The sequence below is a fragment of the Plecotus auritus genome (genome assembly GCF_963455305.1).
Source record: "Plecotus auritus genome assembly, chromosome: 6".
In the NCBI taxonomy this organism is placed as follows: domain Eukaryota; kingdom Metazoa; phylum Chordata; class Mammalia; order Chiroptera; family Vespertilionidae; genus Plecotus; species Plecotus auritus.
The window spans coordinates 13,324,352-13,340,136 of record NC_137773.1 but is presented as its reverse complement, the minus strand read 5'-3'; the positions used below and the strand labels follow the sequence as shown (position 1 = coordinate 13,340,136).

General features: G+C 37.7%; 1 protein-coding gene across 3 annotated transcripts in view; it reads left to right on the top strand.

Moving 5' to 3' along the window:
• The window catches only part of GABRG2 (gamma-aminobutyric acid type A receptor subunit gamma2), an 89,195-nt gene extending 77,750 nt beyond the window's left edge, over positions 1-11,445 (top strand). The window contains exons 7-11 of one of the 3 annotated variants that reach the window (XM_080673783.1): positions 2,314-2,466; positions 5,182-5,387; positions 7,600-7,623; positions 9,014-9,293; positions 10,188-11,445. In XM_080673783.1, coding sequence (XP_080529909.1) covers positions 2,314-2,466; positions 5,182-5,387; positions 7,600-7,623; positions 9,014-9,289 — 659 coding nt within the window. In that variant the 3' untranslated portion in view covers positions 9,290-9,293; positions 10,188-11,445. Of the gene's footprint in view, positions 1-2,313; positions 2,467-5,181; positions 5,388-7,599; positions 7,624-9,013 lie in introns of all 3 variants that reach the window. The other 2 variants (XM_080673782.1, XM_080673784.1) reach the window with 2 other exon arrangements.
• The last annotated feature ends 4,340 nt before the right edge of the window (positions 11,446-15,785 follow it).

Here is a 15,785-nt window from a genome sequence, read left to right as displayed (position 1 = left end):
AATGTATAAAATGTTTGACTTTAAATAGTTTAAGTCCAGATAAATCAACACAGAGAAGCATAATCTCAGGGCACTAATCAAAATCTAGTTGACATCAATAAGAAATTTTTACCTTTGCCCCTTTGCCCTAGCTGGTTTGGCTCAGTGGATAGAGCTTCGGCCTGTGGGCTGAAGGTTGCCAGGTTCAATTCCAGTAAAGGGCACGAACCTCAGTTGCAGGCTCGATCTCTGGCCCTGATCGGGGTGCATGCAGGAGGCAACCAGTCGATGCGTCTCTCTCACATCCATGTTTCTCTCTCTCTGTGTCTCCCCCTCCCTTCCACTCTCTAGAAAAAAAAAAAATCAATGGAAAAATATCCTCAGATGAGGATTTAAAAAAGTAATAAAATAAATTTGTACTTTCAAGTTTTAAGAGATAATCACTAAATAATTGCTACTTATTGATCTATGAGAGGGAACTGATGTTCCAATGGGAGCCAAATTCCCCAGTGTCCAGGTCATTGTCACTGCCTGACTCAGACAAGTAATAGTACATTAATCCACCAAAGACAGGGTTAGCAGCTACTCATAACTCCACTTAGAAAGGGAGAGTCTTTACTTCCTTGAAAAGGAGCCAATGAGGGCTTTCTGTCTCAGCAGCTTGGAAGGGTGTGGCTTGAGCTTGAGAGTGGAAGGAGGAACTGGGCTGAGCAGTAATATCTCATCCTACTAAATCAGCCTTGTCTGCATGAGGCTTCTAAAGTACCTTATTTTCAAATCAGATCTAAATCAGCCAAGTAAGCAGGGAAACGTGGGCGTGAAGCCAAATAATTAAAATGAAACACATAATTTGGATTTCATTCTCCCTGCATTTTAGGACAAATTATACTTTGGTAAAGAGAAAAGAAGCAATATTTGAAAACCGGTCTCTCATGTGTTCATTTCCCATTGCAAGCGCAGATATAGTCTTTAAAACTGATGTTCTATAAGCATATAAAGAAAACATAAATCTGTGATAACTGGGATATATCCCCATAGTACATTTTCTAAACTTAAAAATCAAAATTCCCTAAAATTTCACTTAGAACCATGCAAAATGCAGGGCGTGGACGTTTAAAAGCAATGCGTGACTCCTGATTGTAAAAAATCAGAGACCTCAAATTGTGACCCATTAAATTGTCCTCATGCATAGCTATATGGTTATTCCTTGATTCCTTTATGACTCTATTCTGGGTTATTTACATAAACTCCTTTTTTTAATCCAAATGTTCAAAAATACAGCCTCTGGATATCTTATTGTTGTTGTTTTTTTTGTTTTTTTTTTTTTTGCTTTATGCTTACATTTTTTAAAAATATATTTTATTGATTTTTTTTACAGAGAGGAATAGAGAGTTAGAAACATCAATGAGAGAGAAACATCGGTCAGCTGCCTCCTGCACATCCCCTAATGGGGATGTGCCCACAACCAAGGTACATGCCCTTGACTGGAATCGAACCTGGGACCTTTCAGTCCGCAGGCCGACACTCTATCCACTGAGCCAAACTGGTTAGGGCTATGCTTACATTTTTAAGTGTGTTCATTTATTTGATCATTTATTCAACAAATGTTATGAAATACCTATTTAGAATCAAGCAGGATGCTAATTACTAGTAGTGTAATGATGGGCTAAAATAGGCACGTTTTGGACTCCAGCTGTTAAAGTCTAACAGTGGAGACAAGCATCACAAAAACAACTACACAAATGAGAAATTACCAATTGAAGTAACTGTTATGAAGCAAAACCATATGATTCTATGAAAGTATGAGAAAAAAATGTCTCAGCATAGGAATGTCATTGTGAACTAGTCATTCACTAGTTTTAAGCACCAGCATATTACCCTCTGGTTTGTATAAAGATAGCTCCTGAGAACAAGAGAAAATTGTTACAAATCTTAGGGTTCATTTTAGGCAAGAATAAAAGCCCTACTCCATCTCTCGCCACCAAACAAACGAACAATCAGAAAAACTATGTATATTGTGTGTATTACGAAGGCAGAAAAGGCACCATCAAAAATCACCTGAGAGAAGAAAATATGATGACTATGCTCAAAAACGCTTCCTTCTTTCTAGTAGTCACATTGCTTCTAGAAGGATCAGACTTCAGTTTCATTTGGATTTTGCTTTTTTTTAATTTTTTTTTTTTTAATTTTAACCCAAGTTGGTAGAAGATGGTTTTCAACATGCCCCTGTATGGAACTCTCATTTTAAATGTGAGAGACTTGAATATATGCTCATTTCTAAATGCTATCAGTGTTTGATAAGGGGTTGCATGGTGCTATCCGGTCTGTTCCCAGGAGATTATGTGGTCATGTGTGTCTACTTTGACCTGAGCAGAAGAATGGGATACTTCACCATCCAGACCTACATCCCCTGCACACTCATTGTTGTTCTATCCTGGGTGTCTTTCTGGATCAATAAGGATGCTGTGCCAGCCAGAACTTCTCTAGGTAAGACACAATTCTTCGTGTTATAGCACTTAGCCAAGGTACGAACCCAAAACGCGTCATCTTTATCCCCCTTTCCAAATTGATTTGCTTTTAATCCAGTCAGCAATTACATAGAAATGTTCTTTGTTTCATTTTAAAGAAAACTAGTATATTAAAAAGGAAAAAAAATGTTTAAAGTTTCCCAATTCTGTTTTTCTTAACAAATTTAATATGCTTTCGCTTACCCCCCCAGTAAATTATTTTAATAAATTTAAGTTAGCTAAAAACAAACAAACAAAAAACCCCTTCTAATTTCAATAGACTTTTTGTTTTGATCTCTGGGCAGTTCTGTGTGCTGGAGCTACTCATGAGAGCTGACTATTTGTCTTTTCCCAATAGTGTGTCTAGTGATGTCACATTGGCAGCTTGACATCAGCCAAGGTGAAAGTAGTAATACCATCGAAATAGGCAAACACTAAAAATCAAGGCATTCACTTTTTTCTAGAGTAATTTGTTACACCTTTACCAGAACACCATGGGCTGTTAATTAATTCCAACATGCATAACCATGATGACATTAGAGGATATACATACATGTTAATTGGCTACTTACGAGCCACTAGAAAGATTATTTTTGGGAGGACACAATTACCTGTGAAATTTTGAGAATCCATCTCCCCACTTTCAAGATTATTTACAGTTTGCTTAATCTATTGTATAATGGTGATATATGTCTCAGGTTTTCACATATTTTTTTTTCTCACATGAGGAAGAAAGTGCACAGAGATTATAAGAAAGCCACAGAGTCACAGGAACATTGGAGTCTAGGTCCATGAATAAAAATTTTATGCTACATAAAATTCCCTAAAGACTTAACTAAGAATAAAGCTATTGAAAGATGAATTATTAAACCATAATCCCTTTCATCAGCTATGAGAAAATCAGAACCACATCTCTTGCTCAGTCTTTTCTAGGAAGGCAGTATCATGCAATAGTTAAGAGCTGAGGCTTTGATATCTAACAAATCTGAATTGCAACTCACAATTATAGTGTGAACTTGGAAATATCCTTTAATCTCTATTCATTACAGTTTCCTCACATGTAAACATGTATCATTTCCTTTACCTAACATATGGGGTTTTATTAGGTTAAATAAGGTACTCCATGCAAAGAATACAAACCATAGTAAGACCTAGGAATGTTAGCAACTGTGGTCATTTTCTGACAAGATGATCTGTCCCAGGCTACTAAACCTGGGGGCAGAGTGATTACTGGGGACATTTTTTAAAATATATCATTTGCATATTTGTGCTCTGCCCAATCTAATTTAGTCTCCCATCTGTTTCAAAATAAAGTTATTTTGATTTTTCCCATTATATGTGGTACTTTATGTTACAAGTACTATTCAACAATAGTGTCTAATGCTACATGCTAAAACAAACCCAAAATAGTGTGAGCCTATTACTTTAGGATGATTAATTGTCACCGTGAGTAGAATGTGTTGTATAACATGCTATGTCTGTCTCTCACATCAGCATGCAAATATCTTTTATTCCCAGTATAGTGCATGGCACATAGCTGGTAGCACAATGATTATTTTTGAGTAATGTATGTATACTTATGAATAAACTAGAGGCCTGGTGCATGAATTCGTGCATGGGTAGGGTCCCTCTGGGTGGCCTGCAGGGATCGGGCCAAAACCCGCAGTCCAATGCCACCTGCAGCTCCTACCTGCCACTCCCACTCATCCCAGCCCCACTGTGCCTGCCGCTGGCTTGTGCCCAATCAGTCCTGATCAGGAGAGGCTTGCACTGCCGGAATGTGAGAGGGTGCAAGCCAGGCTGAGGGACCCCACTAGTGCACGATCAGGCTGGGGAGGGACCGTGGGAGGGCTTCAGGGTGCGTCCGGCCCATCTTGTTCAGTCCCGATCAGCAGGACCCCAGCAGCAAGCTAACCTACCGGTTGGAGCATCTGCCCACTGCTGGTCAGTGCACATCATAGCGACTGGTCAATCAGTCAACTGTCTGCCCCCTTCTGGTCAGTGCACGTCATAGCGAGTGGCTGAGCAGTCTTAGCATATCATTAGCATATTACACTTTGATTGGTTGTTCTGCAGTTTGGTCTATTTGCATATTACCCTTCTATTATATAGGATGGAACAAATAGATTGCTGCATTCCAATTTATCCATCCCACAAATATTTTAAGGAAAAGATTTCAAATCATTTTCCTCTCTTGAAGTACACACTCTGCTGATCAAAATCCCTCTTCTGGCCACTCTGGTAGCTCATTTAACTACTCACTAAATGAGTGCTCACTGGCAAAAGACCATGGTGGGAGAAGGGAGCAAGGTGAACTAAGAATGAGGGAGAGACCCCTGAGCAAAAAGCAGGTCACTGATTTTACAAGTTGATCCTTGAGGACAAATCAGGCATATTCAGTATGGTCCCCTTGCCTGTTCTACTCGTCACAACTAAAGCATGTAGAAGTCGTTGTAATGATTACAAAAATTATCACATTTTTTTAGAGCTAAGAAAGCAGAGGTGCTGCAAGGTTAAATGGCATTTAAGAGGCAACAAATATTTATGGGCATAGTCTATGATTCTAATTGTACTTCCTTTCCCATTACTGAGGCTGCTTATCAGAAGCCACAAAACAGGTTTAGCTTCCATTGTGACTGAGTCACCCAACTTGCTGATGTGGTCACATGACCTTTTCTACTGTGCCTCTCTTCAGGTATCACAACTGTCTTGACAATGACAACCCTCAGCACCATCGCCCGGAAGTCACTGCCCAAGGTCTCCTATGTCACAGCAATGGATCTCTTTGTATCTGTCTGCTTCATATTCGTCTTCTCTGCTTTGGTGGAGTATGGCACCCTACATTATTTTGTCAGCAATCGGAAACCAAGCAAGGATAAAGACAAAAAGAAGAAAAACCCTGTATGTATCATTTCCCACTGGGACCACTGAAATTTTTATGCAGAAAGACCACCTGGTTTTGTTTTGGTTTTGTCTTGTTTAGTCTGTCGGCAGGTTATGCCTCAACACTTTGGGCTCCAAGATGAAAACTGAATGTGTGACTTTGACCGCAACATAAGGATTCATTATGGTTATTAGTTAAGAGAGACCTGATTCACTAAGGCAGACTCTTGCTGTCTTCATTTCATGGGGACTATAACCATTGCTGAGAGATGCATCTCTCTTCTAACTGCTATTATCCCAGCTTTTATTGATTTTCACTTTTCTGCCCCTTACTATAATATTTTTAAATTATTGATATTTTAAATTAAGATTTTCTATCCAAAGTTTTCTACCAAGAAGCCATAAGAATCTTTAAGTTTCAAGAATCACCACACTTTTGCAACTGTGTGCGTGTGTGTGTGTGTGTGTGTGTGTATTGCCACCAGAGAACTTCTATTGGTTTCCTACTCTGTGCACCTATTTATTTTAAAAGAAATATCTCATCTATTGTTTGGACAAGTTACTTAGCCTTCCTATGTTTTTATATTGTCATATATAACAGAATATTGTAAAATATATTATAGGGCTGCTGTGAGAAATAAATGTGACAGTGGTAAAAAGCATTACATAGTACCTTACACATGGAAGTTCTTATCATTTACTAGTTGACAATGATGGTTGATGTGGATGATTATATAAGTACTAACCTGGATTGATTTCAGTGATTTGGAACCAGAGAGAATGACTTCACCTTGCCACCAAACTTTAAATAGAGATGATGAAGCACAAACTTGAATGCCGAAAGCAATTGTCTTTTATTATTAATGTTGAAGAGAGCATATAGCTACCCATTTACCCACCTAAACACAGTATCTGGCTCATAGAAGGCCCATGAAAGTTAAAGTCCAGTCCCTTCCAAGGCAGGAGCCAAGGAATTCACCCCATTGATAGCCTTTCCTGATCTTCTGCTCTAAGGGCCATGAGAGATATGATAGTGGCTAACTGTCTGACCCGTGAACTTTGGGAGACTGAATTATAATGAAGAAGTCTGGCTGATTCTAGGTTGTATCCCGATGCATCTCCAAGAACACCAGTGAAATTCTCTACATGGTATATGTTTATTTGAATATAAGAATTTATAACAGGTAAAGAAAGAAGCATCATTTCTTATGATTAATAAAAAAATAAATGCTTATCTCTAATTCCCCAAATACTCATTACGCTTTATGCAGTCCTTCTTCTCCCTGTCTGTTCTGCCTCTCTTTGCCTTCACATCTTCTCTCTCCTTATTTTCATTTCCTAATTGTGTTTTTGTTTTCTCCCCCTCCTTCACTTTCCATTTCATCCCCCCACTCCCCCCCCAAGAAGATGGTTCTACTGATACTTAGCATTATTACCTGCCAGCAATTCCAAGGACACGAGAGGACTGGCTTTCAAACAAATCTGAAGAGTCCTCTCTCTCTCTCTCTCTCTCTCTCTCTCTCTCTCTCTCTCTCTCTCCCCCTCCCTCCCTCCATCCCGCCCTCCCTCCTTTCCTCCCTTTCTTTTTCTGAGTCCTTGGGAAAAAGCCCTTTGCCCCTCTCTAACAGCTAGGTCATCGCAGAGTGCATTTTGTTTCAGAAATAGAAACACGTGGATTCCTTAATCCAGAGTCATGAAGATGACAGAAGAAAACAAGGCAGAAGAGAAAGAAGATGAAAGAAACTGAGAAAATAAAGTTACCTGGGAATTTCAAGCATTTCCCCCTTTTAAGTCAATTAGATGCTCTATCAGAGCAGGCAAGCACATAAGGTACAAAAGAGAGGCTGAATTTAATTTGCCCATTTAATATGTGCTTTGATTCATTATGTCAGAATTCACTTAGTAAGACCTTCTTAGTGATCATTAGAAAATAAAATTATAAAAAGATTCCTCACAAATGAATAACCCTGGCTTTTGTAGTTAGATAATTGTGGGTTAATTTATGGAAGATTTCACTAGCAATCACCAAATTCTCTTTTTCAACGTTAGGCATATACTTTGTTCCATGTTCAAAATTGTCCTTCTGTGCTTATAATTTTAGTTTATTTCACCTACTATGTTTTCAAAATGCATTTTTAATTTATCTATTTTGTCTCTTTTTTCTTTCCTTTTTCTTCCTCTTCTTTTAATGAAATGAAATGCATTCTCTTTTCTGTCTACAAACCCAAAGCTTCTTCGGATGTTTTCCTTCAAGGTATAATGTTTTTGGAATGGAAATTCACTGCATGCAACGGCTGAATTTAAGTATTAACGCTTACATGGTGTTTGTTTGTTTTTTATGAAAAGACATTTAAGCATTCTACTAAAGATAAAACATTTAAAATGAGAAAGTTCTGTTTATTTCTAGAGTTGATTCAGCAACCCTACGCTAATTCACAGAGGTTTTGACCTTACAATAAGCTAAAAAGCTATAAGCACTAGGCGATGCCGTTAGTGAAGAGGGCTTCTTTAAACATCCAAGCCAAAACTTACCCTCTCCTCGCAGATGAAAATGAAGTCCAATGTCACTGCCTGCATCTGCCATATACCACATATAACTTATGTGCCCTTAAATTTTAGTTCTGTAAATCCTAATGCAAAAAATAATCTCCTTTGGCCTAAGCTTTACCTGTCAGTTCTGTAAAAATAATACTCTCTTTAAAATGCTTCAGTTAAAACACCCATCCCTTCCTTCTAGGATGACTCAGGAGCCTTTGGCTCTGTCTTGCAATATGCTAAGATATCTATTCCCTGTTGAATTCTGACAGCTGATTTGGAGACATTGGGATTCGTATTTATATTATCGTAAAACTAAATCATCCAAATTAACATCAAATAGACCACTGAGTCTTAAAGCAATTTTATAATTCATCCCAAAGCAAAAGTTAGATTAGGATTCAGCTGATTAGTACTAATTTTTTCTCAAATGCTAAATAATGTTTGACAGGCAGTAGCATATTTTTCTGAATCTCACTCACTAGCAGGTAAACCTTGCTGACATTCTGAAGCTTCTAGATGGTGAATATTACACAAAGTACAATATTCCTCTAAAACACAAGCCATACTCTTGTGGTATAAACTCAGGAAAATTCTATATTATACATATTTTTAACATTTTATATTAAAAGCATCTAATAAATTTGCTCAGTATAATGGGTTTTACTATTTGCCGATAGGTAAGCATGACACAAAATTTGATTTCAAAATTGATACTTTTTTTATTTCTCTGTTCTACTCACATGCAAAACCATTAAATGCCTTCATGTAACCCAGCTCGCATCTAATATTTACTAGAATAAGATTCCATGTAGTTGTTTGATTTAGATCTTTAAACTTTGCTTTCTTTTGGTGTTTAATCTTCTTGCTCCAGCTATTAGCTTGATGGTATTATTTTCAGCTGCACTGCTTAAACTCAAAATTCAAAATCTGCAAATGTGCTAGCCTTCTGAGTTCAATTTCACCATTGTAGATCACGATGTCATAGCAATTTCCTGAGTACTCATTTTCAGATTCATCATTCACATTGGTAACATTGTGGAGAAATAGCCCAGGATTTATCAAGTGGAATTAATTCTGATCCCTCTTTGTCCCTCCCCTTGTCTCAGGCCCCTACTATTGATATTCGCCCAAGATCAGCAACCATTCAAATGAACAATGCCACGCACCTTCAAGAGAGAGATGAAGAATATGGGTATGAGTGTCTGGACGGCAAGGACTGTGCCAGCTTTTTCTGCTGTTTTGAAGATTGCCGAACAGGAGCTTGGAGGCACGGGAGGATACATATTCGTATTGCCAAAATGGACTCATACGCACGGATCTTCTTCCCCACGGCCTTCTGCTTGTTCAATTTGGTTTACTGGGTCTCCTACCTCTACCTGTAAAGAGGTAGGGGTCTTATTGCTATAAGGGTCTTATCTACTAAATCTCATGGAGAGAAGATGTCATTGCTAAGTCCACTTAAATAACCCTCTGTGCGGTTTATAATGATCTGAATTTGTTTCTTTGTTCTAACCTGGTAAATTGTATTAATGTCCTATTGTTTGCACCCAACTCGCCTTTGATAAGTGTAATTTAAACTATAATGTTTCTGTGTTGCAAACCTGCAGGGCAAGTTGAAATTAGAGCAAGAACATTGAAATCAAACAAGATATTTCCAGCTACAGAACTGAAATAGGAAAAGCAATGAGTATTTGCAGTGGTGGTGTCCTCATCCCATTCAAAATACAGTTAGATGCAAAATATCCCAAACTGTTCCCTAAGACCATCTGGGGTCAAGTTGTGGTAAATGGATCCCAACAGAATATCTCCCACATTTGAGACAAATCACAACTCATTTTAAATATAAGAACCTAGACAAGAAACCTATTATACCTCGATCCCAAGATAGAAAGAAAATTTCCTTCATATCACATGTACAATGATGTAAATATTTCAATAACATAGAATGCTTCAAGTTTAATGCATGCATCTCTTTAGAGCCAAATAAATGGACTGAAGTTAACATCATAAAGCATTGTCTGTTACTCTTTGTGTCTTTGGGCTACAAAAGAATCATGAATGCAATTATAAAGATTTGGGATTGGAATTGGAGGGGAAATTTTTCACTATCTTTTCCCTCATGCATAAAGATTGAAATAGCTTATACTTCCTCGTATGACCTATTAAACACTCTAAGTAAAATATAGACTGAATATAGACATTTGCCACCTCTAAATATGCCCAATTTCACAGAGTATAAAGTGACTGTATGTGCTTGCTGCTATTTTTCCTTCCTTTTAGGACTATAGATCTTACCAGAACTTACTCTCCATCGCAAGATCTGCTTGTAGTGATCGTGAGTGCCTCGGGGGCAGTGTCCTGTTCATGTCCTCTTTGGGTCCTCAGCACCTTGCATAGTGCTTGGCACACGGTTGGAGCTCAACAAGCATGGTTTGGAGTAAACTGTGCTGGCCTGGAACCAGTGACCCATCTTTGCATGTTGGCATTGTCAAGTGATATTTGACTTTGTAGAGATAAACAGAAGGGTCCAAAGAACTTAGGCTATTTATATTCATTTTCAAACGTTTATTTTAGCTAATGTCTATATTCCTTTAAAACAATACTTACATCCTCTATTTGTATACAAAAATTAGTCGGCTAGAGAATAATTAAAAGTTCTATATTATTTCTTCATGTTTAGAAGTGAGTCAACCTTGACCTATGACAATTGTCCTTGAGGACACATGACAGGCATTATCAATACTCATACCTGACTAGTATTTAGAATATAGTATTCTATACTCTGTGAAAAAAATTTAATGAAATTTAATGTACTGAAGATTAAATTTAAAAAATGAAATAACAAATGAATGACTTACAAGGAGGCTGAGCCTATGCAATCATTCAAGTAGATTGTAATCACATAAAGTGGTTGTCACAGACTTCAAAACATCGTGAGTAGAGCTTCATCTTTGTGGATTCATCCTGAATCCTTATTTTTCTAAGTTAGCATCCTTTGTCAGTTCTTCTTTGTGGCAATCATTGCTTTAAGTCAGAATTCAATCATAGCTAGTAAAGCTTTATAGATAACCTAAAAAAGAGTAGAAAAAAGAGACAGTGACTTTGTTAATATAAATCCATGTAAAGTCATCATCAAGTCATCTGGATGAATCTTGAAACACATTTAGCTGCCAATTTTACAAACGTTTAATATACCAGTGCTCTAGTATATAACCTCAAACACATGTAAATAGAATCAATTATTTTCTTGTTTTGGATTGTTAACATATTAAATGTTGACTCCTTGGGAGATTTGTTGGCAAATTTTCAATGGTGAGACACATGTTATTATTGTCAACTTGAAATGTATTCCATAAGGGGGATACTCAGAAAAGCTGGCTTTCCAATGTGTGCATAGTATTGGCAATATGAATATATATTACACATACCCTAAATCTTAATTATCAGCTGCTCCCTGTCTATGTATTTGTAAACCTTTTCGCAAAGGGAAATGCCTAATATGTGGACTTTTACAATAAAAATGCTGCATTGTCATCCATGGTGGCATCCCAGTGGTCTGGTTGAACGTGTATGTCTTAAAGATTGTGACCATTTCTTCCTGGCTCATCCCCAACACTGCCTTCCCTTTCTGTGAGATTCATTTGTGAGCAGTGTGATCATCTTTTGCATTACGATACCCCTCACTTCACAAGGATTAAGAGATGCATTTGGGGTTTGGCGTGCAGACAGAAGGTAGAAAGGTCATGATGTAATAAAGCTCAGGCCTTCTGTACCTCAAAACTTGTGGTGTGGTTAAAAATGTGGCCACAATGTCAGACATAATTGGGGTCCCAACTCTACATTTTTTAAAATATATTTTATGAATTTTACAGAGAGGAAGGGAGAGGGATAGAGAGTTAGAAACATCCCTGAGAAACATTGACCAGTTGCCTCCATCACGCCCCTGACTGGGGATCAAGCCCACCCGCAACCAAGGTACATGCCATCGATCAGAACCAAACCTGGGACCCTTCAATTCATGGGCCGACGCTCTATCTACTGAGCCGAACCCGTTAGTGCCCAACTCTAGATTTACTAGTTATTTGACAATTGTCAATTCAGCCTTAATGAGGCTCCATCTTACCTGCTATAAATTAGGTACAATAATGGCAACCAATGTAGTGTCACTCAACAAAGGGGCAAAAGTCCCTTCCCTCACTTCTAGTGCCTATAGTGCTCGGCTAACCATGCACCCCGTTGGGTCAGCTCTCCTAAAGGAACCCAGCCTTAATGTAACTCTTTGTCACAATGTTTGATCTTTAAAGAGTACGCATTGCAAACGTCCTTTAAAAATCTAGGTTGAATATCTAAGTCTACTGTTGGGAAAAAAAAAAAAAAACAACAAAAAAACCTCACACATTAGATTAGTTTTAAGGCCAAAGAGCCCTTCTCTGTATCCCTGAAACTTAGAAACATAGGGAGCTATCCTCCAGAACCCCGTTTTCTTGAAGTCCTTTGAAATTTTCAAAAGAAAGTAGCATCATTTTTTACAAACACAGCTGCTCTAACCTTCCTCTGCCTGTCATTATCCTGGCCCCTCATGGCTTCCTGCATCCAATTTAAACATCTATTTCTCACTCTCAGGTGTGTAAGGAAAAAGAGTTTTTACCTAGGTCTTGTCTGTTCTCTAGCTAATGCCCACATCTTTAGCTGAGTGGATATTCATGGTATGGCCTTTACACACACACACACACACACACACACACACACACACACACACGCACACGCACACTGTTTTAAAGTAGCAACATTATTCTGACAAGTAGCAACCATTTTTATGTGGTGAAGGTCAAATTACATTAACGAAATGAAGTGGCCTTTAGGAATTTTGTCAGAAATTGCTCTCTCTATGCTTTGTCACTCTGGTTTTTCGTCAAACATGTAGGAGAAAGGGAGACTGACCGAGGCCAAGAGCTCTGCTATATTTTCTTAGAACACATTAGGTTTCCAAAGGTCACACCACCAGTTAATGGCAAACATGGACAAGCCACCTGGGCATTGCTCTTTCTACTGAACCTCACAGTGTCTCAGGATTGGGAAGTAAAATTCCGAAACACTTTATCCTTCTATCTTTAGGATTTGCCAAACTTGAGGATGGCTTCTTTCTCTGATCTTGACCTCACTTTCATTATTTTAATTTCAATAAGACCAATTTTAAAATACCTAGCAAGAGAAATAAGTTAATAGATTTTGCATTTCATTTCTTCTCTAATATAGTAACTAGTCAATATTTAATGTACCCACAGTTTTCAAAATTCTGTTTGAAAGACGGGATCTACAGTGGTGTGAAAAATGCAGAATAAGAGTTGGCCTTTGTCCCTCAGGGATTGGGACATTAGACAGCCATGCAGTTTCCTTTGGCTGGTCCACAGGCTCATTCTTTCTACTGAAACAGGAACGTTGTGCGAGTGATCTAAACCATTCATGCTGACGTCAGAAATCATAGGCTACTTACAAAATCCAATTGTCACCTACTTTTGCTTTAATATATATTAATCCTATATAATAAAACTCTAATATGCAAATCGACTGAACAACTGGTGGAATGCCTGGTCACTGTGACGCGCACTGATCATGAGGGGGCAGACGCTCAATGCAGGAGCTGCTCCCTGGTGGTCAGTGCACTCCCACAGGGAGAGTGCAGCTCAGCCAGAAGCTGGGCTCATGGCTGGCGAGCACAGTGGTGGTGGCAGAAGCCTTTCTTGCCTCTGCAGCAGCACTAAGGAGCAGCCGCGAGCCGAGCAGTAAGGAGCAGCGAGCAGGTGGGCAGTAAGGAGCGAGGGGTCCCAGACTTCAAGAGGGATCTGGATTGCAAGAGGGATGTCCCAGACTCTGAGAGGGCGCACACCAGGCTGAGGGACCCCGCACCCAGTGCACAAATTTCATGCACCGGACCTCTAGTTAGGATAATAAAAGTCTTCCCCTATTATTGTTTGTATAACAAAATGAAAAAGCAGAGGCTTTTGCCCTAGATTACCTGGGTTCAAATCCTGACACTGTTCAAACCTAGTATCCAACTTTATTTTGCCTCAGTTTCTTCATCTGAAAAATGGGGATAATGATGGTTCATAGTTTTATTGTAAGGAATAACTGTGTTACTACTAAAGGATGATTGAATGTTAGTAATTTTCCTCAGCACAGATATGAAGTGTCAGAATAAAAGGGCACAAGAATCATAGTCGACCTTGTTTAAGAATAATTATTATTTATGAAGTTAACTACTGCAGTTTTCTACTATGTATGAATGCATTTAAATAAACATCTTTATTGATATCATGCCCTACTTGGGAAATTCATGTACATAAAGAAAATTATAGAGCTAAGTAACTATTTCCAAGTGGAATTGTGTATCATTTAAATTACTGTATGTGATATATAAGAAGATACAAAAGTAGATATTTTTAAAAAGTAAACATTATGACTTCCCTTAAAAATACAGAAATGCCAAATTGAATTACTTAATAAATAAATAATGTTACAAATAGATGTGTAGTGCCATTTTAATGTAGTGTTTTTGGAATATAACTACGTCAATACATTATTTTGTAGCTAAGTTTGCAAAATCCTTAATGAAATGAACATGAGGATGCTTAATCATTATTGAGGACTCTTTCCATAAGTAATAATAATAATAATGGCACTGGGCTAGAGGTAGATAATTCAAGTCACACCTGGGATTTTCCTAAGTATCCCTATCTCAAGAGACTCAGGCTCATATATAAATGAGGATATTTAGTCACTTCTCCTTCTGACTTATCTTTATTTTTCTTTTAATTGAATTTGTTGGGGTGATATTGGTTAAAATTATATAGGTTTAAGGTATATAATTCTATAATATATCATCGGTATATTGTATTGTGTGTTTACCACCCCAAGTCAAGTCTCCTTCCATCACCATTTATCCCCCCTTTATATTCTTCTATCTCCAAATTCTTCTGACATATCTTAACTCTATCTCTCCTCTGCTGCTTTATTATGGTATGATGTTATTAATTATCATCTAACATTGAGACTCTCCTAAACTCTTTCATATCTTCACACTGCTATCTTCACTCATGGGTTTTATTTTCTCCTTCAATTTTCTCCAAAAGAGTGCCATATTCCTAGAATGCCTCTCTCTGCTCAACAGGCAGAACAGTCACTAATTAAAGATTCTACCTGGTCCATAAACTTTCCAATTTCACTAAAGTACAATAGGCTATTTTCTTTTCTCTCTCCCAATACTTGATGTGATTTTTGAGTAGCCTAATCCCAACGTTTACCTCAGCTAAGTACTTAACATTCATCCAATCCTCTCAGTAAACATACTTTAAATGAACAATTCTGTGACAAGAATATGATATAAATAATTCACTACTCATTTACATCTTAAGAATCTTCTGTGTATTTCCTGATTTTATAAATTTGCCTCATAATTCCTTCTGTTACTTGCATTTTTATGGATATGGAAATAAGTTTCAATTAAGCATCTATAAATTCCATTCAGTATAAAGCTTTCTGTAAACACATACTGCAGCTCTCACATACTCGCACTCTGAGTGCAAGACAAAATGAAACGTAGGGCGTTCTCTGCTGTCAGATGCCCATAACTTGATAGAGGAGTAAGATAAGAATACAAGTATTCCTAATGGGGCTGCATAAAAATAGTTATGGGTAAAAGAAACCATTATTCTAATTGTGAGTGAAACCATAAAGTATTTTTTTCTGGCACACAGAGCATTCCACCATATGTGAAGAGTCCCCATTCCTGCTTTAAAACTTCCATTTGTAAGACTATAAATGAAAACCTTACAGAACATTTTAAAGAGAAAACACATCATCTTTCATCTACTAGCAGAA